The following is a 14619-nucleotide window of genomic DNA, read 5'->3' as shown; positions in this document are numbered from 1 at the left end:
GCGAATCATCTTACTGACCCAAAACTTTTGAATAGTAGTGTGTGTTCTTTTTATTATTTAAAAAGCTTATTATATAATTGGTATATAATTTATAAATCATAATAGTCGAATGATTTAATTACCAAGTGAGCAAAGCCAGGTGCCTTGATCTTGCAGCGGTAAGGTCTGCTGGAACCGTCAGACACCAGGTACACACCAAACTCACCCTGCAACACAACACAGCCGAGTGTAAAGAAAGAATGGGAAAATAATATAACAACACTTGTTCTGATTCCTCTTAAGTCTGGTTCTTTAATGGGTCTATTAGTTTATTCTATTAGTACTTACATTAAGTTTTTTGGGGGAAAAAATCAGCTCAAATGATAAGTTCAGTTCAGATTTCAGTAGAAGTTTAACAAATCAGTAGTCAAATACACAGGTTGTACTGTATAGTTTTGCTTCACTGAAAATATCCAGATCATAAAAGTAATTCATTCTGAAATCAGACACACATTGGTCGTGCTGCAACAACTGAATCTATAGGACTGCTGAATAAAAACAGCACCACAAAAACAACAACTTTAGAAAGCCACATTCCCCACATGTGCATGGAGAGTTAAAAATTCACCAACAACCTCACCATGCTGGATGAGATGATGACCAAAAACCACTGAAAACTGCCAATGAGGCCAAAGTAAAAATTTCTCTTGAGAACAGCAATGGTGTGCATGTAATTGTTGGTCAACACATGTTCATGTGCGTTACACCCACCTTTGGCGCCTCTACAGCGGTATATGTGGCTCCCGGAGGAACCTGGTAGCCCTCAGTGTACAGCTTAAAGTGATGAATGAGAGATTCCATTGATGTCTGCATGAAAACAAGTCATGGGATGAGAGGGGTGTTAGTTAACATTAAAGCACACACGCATGAATACATCTCTACCTTTTTTCTTAAAGTTGAAGTGTGTATTTTCTATATGGAAATATTCACATAACTTTTTGCATACAATTATGACTAAGTCATTTGAAAACTAGCTTTAACATCATGGTACTTCAAAATGTGTGATCATCTGAACTATGCAACACTGGATTACACAACGGCTTGAGTTTGGGGCAACACTATGTATTTGACTCACTAAAAGAACATGAGGGGAGTGTTTGAAAAACCAGAAATGACACCCTGCACCTTTAAATAAGATACATACACAAGCACATCTTACCTTCATCTCAGATCTCTTGGGTGGGGCTATTTTAGCATCATCTACCTTGATCTCTCCAGCAGGCATTTTGTTGAGACACTGAAGCATGATGCGCAGCGACTGCCTCATTTCCTCCACTCGGCACAGATACCTAAAAACAAGTTCATATGCGTCACTGATAACATCCAATATTAAAGAAGCATGGCAATATAACATGATACTATAAGGTCCCATTAGTTAACATTAGTTAAAGGGGTCATTGGATGCCCATTTTCCACAACTTGCTATGATTCTTTAGGGTCTTAATGAAAAGTCTGTAACATAGTTTGGTTAAAATTTCTCAGTGGTAGTGCAAAAAACACTTTTTTCACCCTGTCAAAAACAACTCTTTTCAGAGCAAGCCGTTTTGTAGCATTTTCCTTTAAATGTTAATGAGCTCTGCTGACCCCGCCCCTTTCTTCCAAGCCACTCTCTGAAGGACTGTTTACTTTAGCCGCATTCATCGTGAAACTTGCTAATTAGCACATTATAAGGAAAGGCGATTTGCAAAGATTCATTAAAAAACCTTATACTCACTTCTGTTGGTGAAACTGGATCACGAATGATTCGAGTGAACAGGTTAAACGTACCTATTAAGCTCACGTACCCATTAAGCACATTTCCATTTTTGAGATCAGATTATAAAAAGAAAAAATTTATTATCCTACTTGATGTCTTAACCAATTGATATGTTTGTTACTATATACCTCCTGTAATTTCAAGTCAATCAGATCATTGCATACTGAGATACGGGATACTCCATATGTTCACACTGTCTGGCTGCCATTTTGGACGTTTAAGCTTTTATTTTGGGTAAGTTTCACTACTTGTTGTAAAATTAAGAGATTAATGTTCAGACTTTTGCATATTATAACCTGGAACTTGGATGTGGGAAATAATTACATTAGATCCAAAATATAATTTTAGCAACATAGCGCAGATGCTACAGAACACAGTTAGCTGACTAGCTGTATAAGATTGTGTGCTACGCTAACATATTACTTCACAGGCATTACTGGCTTGTACTTTTACATCCATAATATTATAAATTGACAGTTTATTGCTGGTCTGTCGTTTTACAGTGCTGCAATTTTTAAAGATTTCATATTATTTTAAGGTGAGCTTAAAGGGTGCTGTGAAAATCACAGAGCTTCAGTGTGAAATCAATAAGAAAAAGTATATTTTCATTGATATTGTTTATAATAGTTGTTCATATTAAAATATGTATGAACTTAATACATGACCTAGACTATTTATTTAGCACAAATCCTGTCATTTTAATAAATATTACATTAAATTGATTAAAAATGGTTGCTGCTCCAATTAAGCTCAGTGTACTCTCTTTAAGATCTTTCACATTGAACATCTATGTAAATCAACAGACTTTAAATATTAACTGATGGTTGTCACTTTAAGTTAAGTTAATTGATTTTCTATGGATTCTGTCAACTCAAATCTGCAGACTGGCTCTGATCTTTGGCAACTAGCATCAACTTCTCCAGACTGTAAATCTGTGGAAAATCGGGGCAAAAATCGTGTAGTGTATTCCAGCCTTAAGAGATTATATGTTTGAATGTGTTACTTAGCTGAACGTGGACTAGTATTGATGTTGCAATGTGCTTAAATGACACTTCATTATGAATATATAACTGATCAAATCAAATGCCTTGTTGCTTGATTTTAGTGTTGTTTTTTTGGTGATTGACTTTGTACCTTCAAAAAATATATTTTTACAATTATTCTTTAAAAATTTTCCTTAAAATAAACAAGAATTTTTAATAAAACATGATGTGAGCTTAATGGGAACAGGGGTATGCTTAAAGGGTACAAAAATGTACCCATTAAGCACAGCCGGACTTTTTGAATTTAATGATGTATATCTTAATTGAAATGTTTTTGTCATTTAAAATAAAATGGAATATTTTGTGTGAGAGATTAATATTTTATTTTAACATAACTTTTTGTACTGAAACCAATATCTTGTGCACTAAAAATGTCTCAATGTAGATTTTGGAGAGCTTAATAGGTACGTTTACCCTAAACGCTTTTAGGTAGATCGGGGGGCGCATTTCCTTCACAAACAAACGTAATCCACTGCGTCTTCAGCGGCTCAGATGTCGGGAGTAAATGACTGCTATGTTCATTATTACATACAACAAAAAAACACCTCAGTTGCTTAGGAGATATTCTTGTCTACATCTGCTCCAGCGGTGAAACAATGGCGGACTGATGACAGCTCACTCAGGGCAGGTCAAAGGTAAGACGCCAGTCCAGTCTGTGCTGAAACGCTACTGTCAATCAAACTATCGTGGGAGAGGCCTGTCTGTGTGACATCACACAGACAGGCATCTGAGATCGGGCTCGATTTGAGAAAGGGGAAATGATTTAACCAGATTAAAAAAAAAAAAAAAACACTGGGTGGATTTTCATCATTATAGGGAGGTTGTGTACACACACTGCCAAAACACATTTCAGTTCAAACAACTAAAAGTGCATGTAGCATCCGATGACCCCTTTAATGCATAAACTAATAAATACTGTAACAGATGTACTGCTCATTGTTAATCTTCATTAATGTTAATAAAACATTGTTATTTCATGTTAGGTCAGTTACATTAAATAATACAAACACACCTTTGATTGTAATGTATTAGCAAAGGTTAATTAATATCATTCATATTTTCTGAGATTAATAAATGGTTTCTAAGTATTATTCATTCTTAGTTTTCGTTAAGTAGTGAATTTTCCTAATGTTAACAAATAAAACCTTATTATAAAGTGTTGCCATTACTTGTATCTCTTCCTATATTTGAATCCAATGCAATTTTCGGTAATAAAATCAATCAGCGACAATGTTCATTACGGTATAATTGTTCTATAAATGTTCTTCAAGCAAAAACTCATGTTTGGTCGGTTAGTGCCAAGTTCTCAAAACAAATTTTATCTTTTTTAAGCGGCACACATCATGCTACATTTCACACGTGATACTATCAGCATATGTGGTGAAAGAGTTTAGTAAAGTCTAAGACCAATTTATAGCCTGTGGTTGCATTTCGATTTCCTGTCATTCTGAACTTCCTGAACCTCTTAACTCAGTGTAGAACATTAACATGTGCGGTCACCTGTCATAGCAGTCGCCATTACTTCCAATGGCCACGTCAAAGTCCACCTCGTCGTATTTGTCGTAGGGTTGACTCTTCCTCAGATCCCATTTAATACCAGATCCTCTGAGCATCACTCCGCTGAAGGAGGAATAATGCACACACTATTGACAATCTGACACATCAGGATACAGTACTCTCTGGTCAACTTATTAAAATCTCTTTGAATTACAGTGTTGCATTCGTGGGTGATTTCACTAGTTGAGCTACGATGATGATGATTACATCTCACCACACAAAGACTGCTATTAGAAGACCCATTAGGGTTTGATGTATAAATTACTCAAAGGTTTTTCTTCGTCACTTACTGTCAGATAGATCATCTACTATAGCAACTTCTGGGAGAGACACTTGAGCAGCAGCTCTGACTAATCAGATGCACTTAATACTATGCTTTACCTGAATCCATAATTGAGTGCATCCTCTGCCCCAATTACACCAATATTAACAGTTCTGTTCTTCCAGATACGATTGTTGGTCAGCATCTGAAACAATATTGCAGTCATATTCATTTAGAAACTCCACTTATTAATTCCAATCAAATTGAAAATACATGCATTTTGAAAAAGAAACATCTATCTACATAATTTGTAAGGCTGTGTTTACACTGCAAGTCTTGATGCACAGATCCGATCTTTTGACCATATCTGATTTTTTGGTCCCTGTTTAGTGTTTCACTTTAGACACGACTGGTATCTGACATTGTTTTTTACATTAATTCCCGCCCAAAATGATAGTTAGTAATCACTTTACTATGCACATGGTAGACCCTCGGGTTTTCAATGACTGTGCTATTAAAATTATTTATGTAATTCACATCGAGTGGCCATTATTATTCCCCAGCATGGACAACGGTTGTCATGGATTTCTTACAATATGAAATCTGAATAAATAATGATAATTTTATTTGCTATTTTATCTACAGCTCGTTAGATGTAGAAGTCTGAGGTGAAATAAAGCAGCGCTGTAAGATTATTTTTATTTGAATGAATTCTAATAAATTGAGCGAGGAGAAAGAATGTGTGAGCGAGTAGCCTAATAGTGAAGATTGTTGGTTTAATTACAAAAACCTCATTGCTGAGAAATATAATGCAGCTTTAACATTACATTTGGTTATTTAGCAGATGCTTTGCAGGACAATAGAAGCAATCAAAATCAACAAAAGAGCAATAAAATGCAAGTGCTATGACAAGTCCCAGTTAGCCTAACGCAGAACAAGTAGCAAGGATTTTTTTCTATAAATATATAATAAAATAAAAACAAATAGAATAGAAAAGAAAAATAATAGAGAAAGCTAGTGTTAGAGGCCTTTTTTAAAGAAAACAAGCATTAAGAAAACAAATAGAGTACAAGTCATAACGGGCAGTGTTATTTTAATAAAAAAAGAAAACAAATAGATAAAGTAAAATTAGAATAGAGAGTGCTAGAGATAGAGCAGGGCTCCTCAAATCTGGACCTCGGGATCCACTTTCCTGCAGAGTTTAGCTGTAACCCTAATCAAACACACCTGAACATGCTAATCAACGTCTTCAGGATCATTAGAAAATCACAGACAGGTGAGTTTGATCAGGGTTGGAGCTAAACTCTGCAGTGGATTGGACCTTCAGGGTAAGATTTGAGGAACCCTAAGATAGAGGGTCAAATAAAGAATTTCACTTTTAATAGTAAAGCTGTTGTATTTATAAAATTCATGGGGCAGGGGTTGAAAACCAGCTCCTGAATGTTGCGCAATGTCTTACAGCGGGTAAAATAAGTATTGAACACATCACCATTTTAAATATATTTCTAAAGGTGCTGTTGACATGAAATTTTCACCAGATGTCGGTAACAACCCAAGTAATCCATACATACAAAGAAAACAAAACAAATAAGTTCAGAAATTAAGTTCTGTGTAATAAAGTGAAATGACACAGAGAAAAAGTTTCGAACACATGAAGAAAGGGAGGTGCAAAATGGCATGGAAAGTCAAGACACCAGCTGAAATCTATCAGAAATTAGAAAGCAATCCTACCCCTTGTCAGTGGAAATTAATATTAGCTGGTTTAGTCCCAACTGATGGCCTATAAAAAGGTGTCTCATTACCAACGTGTCACACAAGAAACATTTCATGATGGGTAAGAGCAAAGAGCTTTCTCAAGACCTTCGCAACATTATTGTTGCAAAACATACTGATGGCATTGGTTACAGAAGGATTTCTATACTTCTGAATGTTCCAGTGAGCACTGTTGGGGCCATAATCCGGAAGTTGAAAGAACATCATTTCACCATAAACCAGCCACGACCAGGCGCTCCTCGCAAGATTTCTGACAGAGGAATAAAATGAATTATCAGAGGAGTTGTCCAAGAGCCAAGGATCACTCAAAGCCACTAGAAGGCAAGCCTGCAACCACTAGTCAAAAACGCGTAACGGCTAAAGCTAACGCTTCCGGTCTGGCAGTATGTGGGAAAGGAGACCAGAGGTCTTTTTTTTTTTTTAATGGATGTCAATGGAGGGGAGGCTTCACTACACTGATTTAAAAGCTTTTTAGAAGGACCAGCTTATCATTTAATGAATCGACAGCCTATCTGCTAATCTTCAAGATGTTTTACACTAAACAATACTTTTGGATTGAACTATTTTTAGAGTTTACCATGAAAAAATGCCGTTTTATAAGAGAAGTCAGTCATTTTTGCGACAGGTGGGATTCAGCTTACGGCACTTCTCATTCATTCCTATGGTCTCCGTAAACGTTGATTGAGTCGCAAATTCAACGACGTCAAGGCTGTAATGTGATTGGTTATTAAGGGACATGTGGTCCGAGTTAGCCGTTATACTTTCTCTAATAGTAAGTAATACAGACCCTCTCATCTCCATATAGTAAGATAATCTCTAGATCACTTGTGGAGAGCTTCAGAAAGACCTGGAATTAGCATGTATAATTGTTTTAAAGAAAACAATAAGTAACGCACTCAACCGCTGTGGCCTGTATGCACGTTCACCACGCAAGGCTCTATAGCTAAAGAAAAAGCATGTTGAAGCTCGTTTAAAGTTTGCTGCACAACATTTAGACAAGCCTGAGAAATACTGGCAGAATATAGTCTGGTCAGATGAGACAAAAAAAATTGTTACTCTTTGGATGCCATAATACACACCATGTTTGGAGGTCAAATGGCACCGCACATCACCCCAAAACATCATGGTGTAGCACTGGCAAAATTAATTTAGTTGAAGGAAGGATGAATGGAAAAATGTACCAAGACATTCTTGATAAAAATCTGCTGCCATCTACCAGGATGATGAAGATGAAATGAGGGTGGACATTTCAGTGATCCCAAACACACAGCCAAGGAAACTCTCATTGTGTCAGAGAAAGAAAGTAAAGCTGCTAGAATGGCCAGCCAATCACCTGACTTGAATCCAATAGAAAATCTATGGGAAGAACTAAAGATCAGAGTTCATAGAAGAGGCCCATGGAACCTTCAAGATTTGAAGACTGTTTGTGTGGAAGAATGGGCCAAAATCACACCTGAGCAATGCATACGACTAATTTATCCATACAGGAGGCGTCTTGAAGCTGTCATTACCAACAAAGGCTTTTGTACGAAGTATTAAATCAATTTCAATAAGCGTGATACTTTTTCACTGGGTCATTCAATTTTATTACACAGAACTTAATTTCAGAACTTATTTTTATTGTTTTCTTTGGATGTATGGATTACTTGGGTTGTTACTGACATCTGGTGAAGATTTCATGTCAACAGCACATTTAGAAATATATTTACTGAGAAAAATGGTGATGTGTTCAATACTTATTTTACCCGCTGTATAAAGTTAACACCTCAATAAAATATGAGCACATACAGCAGACCAGCATTAAAACGATATTTTATGGGTGAACGTGTTGCCCTCGCATTGTGTTGGCTTGGAGTTCTGAGGGGAATCGGATATGTGTTTAGACATAGGTTGGATGTCCAGATCAGAGTCCTGCACGGGTCCTGTTTGATAAACCCGCACCCGCCCCGCACCCGCAGTAGTTAACCGAATACCCGACCCGTTATCCGACAGCAACACTAATTTAATTCCGAACCCGACCCGACCCGTTTGACATAAAACCGCGACCGAACCGCACCGCATTAAATCTACATAAGGCAGACAAAACACCTTTATTTTATTTTTAATGTAACAAGCAATTAACAAGTCATTCTGAGTTAATGCGTTAATATTTTAATAATAAATAATAATAAATTTAATAATAACATTTAACACACGCAGCCCAACAAGTTAACAGAGAGAGAGAAAGCACCATTCAACGTGTAAACAATATAAAACTATTGCGGACTAAAGCTTTTATTCAAACTGTGAATCGATTAACTACAGAAAAGCGAGCAAAGAGCGCTCCCTTTAATGTAATCACTAGACCTACAGCTGTCAATCAATGTCAATACAGCAGTCGATTGGCTACAGTGCTCAGTGTTTGCAAATCCCGCTGTAGAAGCCCGGTCTTCAGACAGAGCGCGCGAACACAAGCACGGGACAATTTGAAAGGAGCTGCCTATCAGCGTGTACTGGATTAAGTCGAAATAGTCTTGGTTATAATTGTACCCGCAACCCGCCCGTGCCTGTCACCAGTCCGACCCGCACCCGCACCGCACCCGACACGTCAATATTATTCCACCCGTTACGTCAATTTTTGCGGTTCACCCGTCGGGTACCCGCGGGTACCCGCCCGCGTGCAGGACTCTGGTCCAGATATCAGATATGTATCCGATTTAAAACCACATTTAGAAGTGGCTCAGATCGGACACGAAAAAATTGGATCTTGCACGGATTTTTGTGTTTGCACGTGTGCAACAAATTCCGATCTGTGTCAAAAGTGAGCAAAAAATAAGATTTTTTTGTGCAAGTGTAAATGCAGCCTATAGAGACATTTTAGAGATATACTTAATACTAACTAGCACTATTATTGACTGGTTGCATTTCGGTCTACATACCTCCTCAACTTCATCAACGCGAATAGAGAAGTTCTTGCACCATTCATAGATGTCATCCATGAGACCAAGTGGCAAGTCCTGCAACAAAAATGATCCTCAGTTTTATGAAGTTATCAGCATAACCAGAAAAGGACTATTCATTTAGAAAGATTTTTAATCAAAGTGTACCTGATGAACTCCGCCGGGTCTGACATATGCGGCGTGCATCCTGGCTCCAGACACTCTCTCATAGAACTCAAACATCTGCAAGATATCAACTAATTCAATGGTAACTAGATACCACACAAATAACAAACAAAAGCACATACACTGTTATGTGTAACATGTAGCATTTTCAACACACATTTAATGTCCAACAAAATGCATATATTTAACTTCTATTTGTTTTTCCTGTTCGATGAAGTGCAAAAGACGTTTGTTACCTTCTCTCTCTCCTCAAACATCCAGAAGAAGGGGGTCATGGCTCCGATGTCAAGGGCGTGGGTGGTGATGCCCATGATGTGGTTCAGGATACGGGTCATCTCTCCATACAGCACTGCAGAGGCCATATACAATAACACATTTATGCAGCTGATACAGCTAGTTAGGTGCATTCGAATTAAAATAGCAATGCATTTTCAATTGTGTGACTACAACATCTTTTTTGGGTTTTTGGGTAAAACAAATTGAACCTAATTTAAGATTGATGAGTGCAAACCAGATCAAAAGCATTTTAGTTTTGTTCCTCACCTCTAATCCACTGTGCACGTGGCGGAGCCTGAATGTTAAGAAGCTTTTCTACAGCTAGAGAATATGCCTGCTCATTACACATCATGGACACATAGTCAAGCCTGTCGAAGTATGGAAGTGCCTGCAGCAACACAAGCACACAAGACAACATTACAGCAAATAACACTTCATCACAGACACCAGCAAAAAGCATACTGGTTCATATAACAGCACAGTTATGACAGCTTAATAAGCCTTGAATAAGACAGCCATGAGTTTGTGATGTAAAGCATAATACTTCTGAAATTTAAGTTAAGTTTAACCTAATGTATTTGGCAAAGACTTTCATCCACAGTGACATATCTCACATTAAAGGTATACATTTGATCAATAGCTCAAATACTTTACTATCTGAGCTACAGAACTAAAATTAAATCAGAAGATATATTTGCACCACTAGGCAACAATTCTAAACTAAATAACTACAGAAACACTAGTCTAACAGCACACAACGTGTGAAGCCCAGCAAAACACATAATAGATGCAGTATGAAAAGGATATTTCAGCTCCTTAGCCATGTATAAAATATTAACCCTATGTTAAGTGCTATGCTAAGTACATGAATACCTCATTTTTAGATTATTTACAAATGCTGCAATGTATTGAATTTGGGGATTTTCTCTACAGAAAATCATAATGTTAATGTTTACAATATCTTCACGCCTTATAGTAACATTTAGTAAATTAGAGCAATCAAACATTTGAGATATGCTATATAGTATACAGTAGTCAACATTTGACGTGGATCAAAAAAGTTCATAAAAGTTGTCCTAAGACAAGAACGCATTTTGGTTTGAGGTTTTAGGACAACTTTGATGAAAGGTTTCGATCCACTTCAAATGTTGACCAGTGTATAATGCCCTACGTAAGTATGCTGTATGTATGTGGATAAAGTTGGACATACAGTGGGTACGGAAAGTATTCAGACCCCTTACATTTTTCACTCTTTGTTATATTGCAGCCATTTGCTAAAATCATTTAAGTTCATTTTTTTTCCTCATTAATGTACACACAGCACCCCATATTGACAGAAAAACACAGAATTGTTGACATTTTTGCAGATTTATTAAAAAAGAAAAACTGAAATATCACATGGTCCTAAGTATTCAGACCCTTTGCTCAGTATTTAGTAGAAGCACCCTTTTGATCTAATACAGCCATGAGTCTTTTGGGAAAGATGCAACAAGTTTTTCACACCTGGATTTGGGGATCCTCTGCCATTCCTCCTTGCAGATCCTCTCCAGTTCTGTCAGGTTGGATGGTAAAGCGTTGGTGGACAGCCATTTTAGGTCTCTCCAGAGATGCTCAATTGGGTTTAAGTCAGGGCTCTGGCTGGGCCATTCAAGAACAGTCACAGAGTTGTTGTGAAGCCACTCCTTCGTTATTTTAGCTGTGTGCTTAGGGTCATTGTCTTGTTGGAAGGTAAACCTTCGGCCCAGTCTGAGGTCCTGAGCACTCTGGAGAAGGTTTTCGTCCAGAATATCCCTGTACTTGGCCGCATTCATCTTTCCCTCGATTGCAACCAGTCGTCCTGTCCCTGCAGCTGAAAAACACCCCCACAGCATGATGCTGCCACCACCATGCTTCACTGTTGGGACTGCATTGGACAGGTGATGAGCAGTGCCTGGTTTTCTCCACACATACCGCTTAGAATTAAGGCCAAAAAGTTCTATCTTGGTCTCATCAGACCAGAGAATCTTATTCAGGTGTTTTTTTAGCAAACTCCATGCGGGCTTTCATGTGTCTTGCACTGAGGAGAGGCTTCTGTCAGGCCACTCTGCCATAAAGCCCCGACTGGTGGAGGGCTGCAGTGATGGTTGACTTTCTACAGCTTTCTCCCATCTCCAGACTGCATCTCTGGAACTCAGCCACAGTGATCTTTGGGTTCTTCTTTACCTCTCTCACCAAGGCTCTTCTCCCCTGATAGCTCAGTTTGGCCGGACGGCCAGCTCTAGGAAGGGTTCTGGTCGTCCCAAACGTCTTCCATTTAAGGATTATGGAGGCCACTGTGCTCTTTAAGTGCAGCAGAAATTGTTTTGTAACCTTGGCCAGATCTGTGCCTTGCCACAATTCTGTCTCTGAGCTCTTCAGGCAGTTCCTTTGACCTCATGATTCTCATTTGCTCTGACATGCACTGTGAGCTGTAAGGTCTTATATAGACAGGTGTGTGGCTTTCCTAATCAAGTCCAATCAGTATAATCAAACACAGTTGGATTCAAATGAAGGTGTAGAACCATCTCAAGGATGATCAGAAGAAATGGACAGCATCTGAGTTAAATATATGAGTGTCACAGCAAAGGGTCTGAATACTTAGGACCATGTGATATTTCAGTTTTTCTTTTTTAATAAATCTGCAAAAATGTCAACAATTCTGTGTTTTTCTGTCAATATGGGGTGCTGTGTGTACATTAATGAGGAAAAAATGAACTTAAATGATTTTAGCAAATGGCTGCAATATAACAAAGAGTGAAAAATTTAAGGGGGTCTGAATACTTTCCGTACTTATAATTTTCAATAAACAACTGAGCAATAACATAGTTCCATTTTGCAACTACATAAACAAAATTTAACAAAAATCAGGCAGTTGAGATTTGCTGTGTAATATCATGAGAATTAAGTTGCTATGTGTTAAACAGTAAGCATTTGATAATATAGTGTCAGTCATTAGGGTCTGCAGTCTTTAATTACCTGTAAATAAGTCTTGTACTCAATCAGTTTCTCAGTGCCGCGGTGCAGGAGTCCGATGTGAGGGTCACATTTCTTCACTGACTCTCCGCTGAGCTCCATCACCAGACGCAGCACTCCATGAGCCGCCGGGTGCTGAGGCCCGAAGTTGATGGTGAGGTTGGACACCTCCTTCTCTGCTGGTGGGTCCTTGTCTGAAAAAGATGAAGATTTTTTTTTTTTTTGATAGTGGTTGGTTGAACTGTAAATATGCTAGTCATTAGGCCAAAACGAAACCAACCGTTCCAAGGTGGAGGTGTCCATTTCTCAGTGATGACACTGGGATACATCACAGCTCCAGAGTACTGCTCTGCCCACTCCACATCTGGCTGCCATTGCTTCAGCCTGAAATACAGCTGTGTCATTGATTTGCACACAGATTTCCGCTCAAACTTCAAGAACAAGATGTGTGAATTTGCAAGTTACAAGGTGTCAGCATTTACTGTACACAGTGGCATCTGCAAGCAACACTTAAAATGTATGAATTATCAAATGCAATATATATTTTTTAAAATGCATTTTTCAAAAAATGAAATGTTTACTGGGAAATGGTGTTTGTGCTGTTTTACTTTACAATAAATGCAATTTGGTTTGATATTTTGTTATTTAATGCAATGACATTTATTCATTTTATGTGCTGCTTCAGTACTTTTCTGGCCCACTTTATCTTGAGATGTTTGCGTTGGTGGACATTTAAAAACAAATCATGTAAAGCAGATGTCCAAGTAGATCTTTAAATCCATGATATACATATTTCATCTCAACCAGTTTTTTGCTCCTTTCAGCAGTTGATCAAAACATTGGTGGAGGGGGAAAAGAACTAACAAATATTGTCGTGCAATAATTAGAATTTGAAAAGGGCAGTTTAGTAATACTATACATTTCAATGCTTGTTATAAAATCGCAGGGGGGAAAAAACCGGTTACCTAATCCCAATAACACTGCCATTAGCGAGCCGCTAACTTACTAAATCAATTTTTAACAACACTGTGTAGACGACTATAATGTGTGTACCTCTTCTGAAGCAGAACACAAGCTGGAGTGCTGACATTACTATTTAACAGCACTGAAGGACGTCCGAGTCTGGAGAGCGACCTCAGCATCGTCGCCGCCATCTTCCCCTCTGTCACCCGTTGCTTCTGCGGAGGATTCTTTGCGGTGAACTGTTTTACTGCGACTCTGGCGCCACCTGCCTGTAGGAGGTTTAAACTGAAGTGCGCATTATAATTACGCACAATCAGCCACTAGGTGTCGGTCGACTCTGTAGTTATAGTTTTATGTATAGATGCAGCTGCCAATGTGGAGTAAGTAGTTGTTTTAAAGTGAAATATTCATCCATGATCCACTAATAGTCTTTCTGTAGAATCGTTAAGACCGAAAAATCGATTGACCGTCATGAACGAATCGTTCTTTTGAGCCGGTTCCTTTCAATATATCAAACACATCGTACTGACCGATTCATTCGCGAATCGACTCTTGAGCTCAATTCACTGACTCAATGATCCGGTCACAGTAACGATCCGGTCACAATACTGTGGTAAACATGGTATTAGCATGATACATTCATTCCTTTATGTTAAAGATATTTGTAGTTAATTGCAGATGCTGTATAATGTTGTAGGCATATGTATTTCCTGATATATTTATTGTAGACAGTTCTATACACACCATGCAAAGGGCTTGGGGTCAGTATTTTTATTTCATTTATTTATTTTGAAGAAAAAAAAAATCGTATCCTTATTCAGCAAGGATGCATTCAGTTGATCAAAAGTGGCAGTT

The 14619-nt window shown here is 38.0% G+C and overlaps 1 protein-coding gene across 1 annotated transcript in view; it reads right to left on the bottom strand.

The window, feature by feature from the left end:
* The window catches only part of ndufs2 (NADH:ubiquinone oxidoreductase core subunit S2), a 17277-nt gene extending 3265 nt beyond the window's left edge, over positions 1 to 14012 (bottom strand). Inside the window, exons 1-12 of the mRNA XM_058783597.1 lie at positions 13855 to 14012; positions 13082 to 13185; positions 12805 to 12995; positions 10078 to 10198; positions 9771 to 9883; positions 9517 to 9591; positions 9349 to 9426; positions 4777 to 4862; positions 4339 to 4458; positions 1199 to 1328; positions 751 to 846; positions 123 to 206 (exon numbers count right to left, since the gene is read on the bottom strand). Coding sequence (XP_058639580.1) covers positions 123 to 206; positions 751 to 846; positions 1199 to 1328; positions 4339 to 4458; positions 4777 to 4862; positions 9349 to 9426; positions 9517 to 9591; positions 9771 to 9883; positions 10078 to 10198; positions 12805 to 12995; positions 13082 to 13185; positions 13855 to 13955 — 1299 coding nt within the window. The 5' untranslated portion in view covers positions 13956 to 14012. The remainder of the gene's footprint in view (positions 1 to 122; positions 207 to 750; positions 847 to 1198; positions 1329 to 4338; positions 4459 to 4776; positions 4863 to 9348; positions 9427 to 9516; positions 9592 to 9770; positions 9884 to 10077; positions 10199 to 12804; positions 12996 to 13081; positions 13186 to 13854) is intronic.
* Positions 14013 to 14619: the final 607 nt, after the last annotated feature.

The sequence above is a fragment of the Onychostoma macrolepis genome, chromosome 07, assembly GCF_012432095.1.
Source record: "Onychostoma macrolepis isolate SWU-2019 chromosome 07, ASM1243209v1, whole genome shotgun sequence".
Taxonomy (NCBI): Eukaryota; Metazoa; Chordata; class Actinopteri; order Cypriniformes; family Cyprinidae; genus Onychostoma; species Onychostoma macrolepis.
This window is presented reverse-complemented; position numbering and strand designations above follow the sequence as displayed.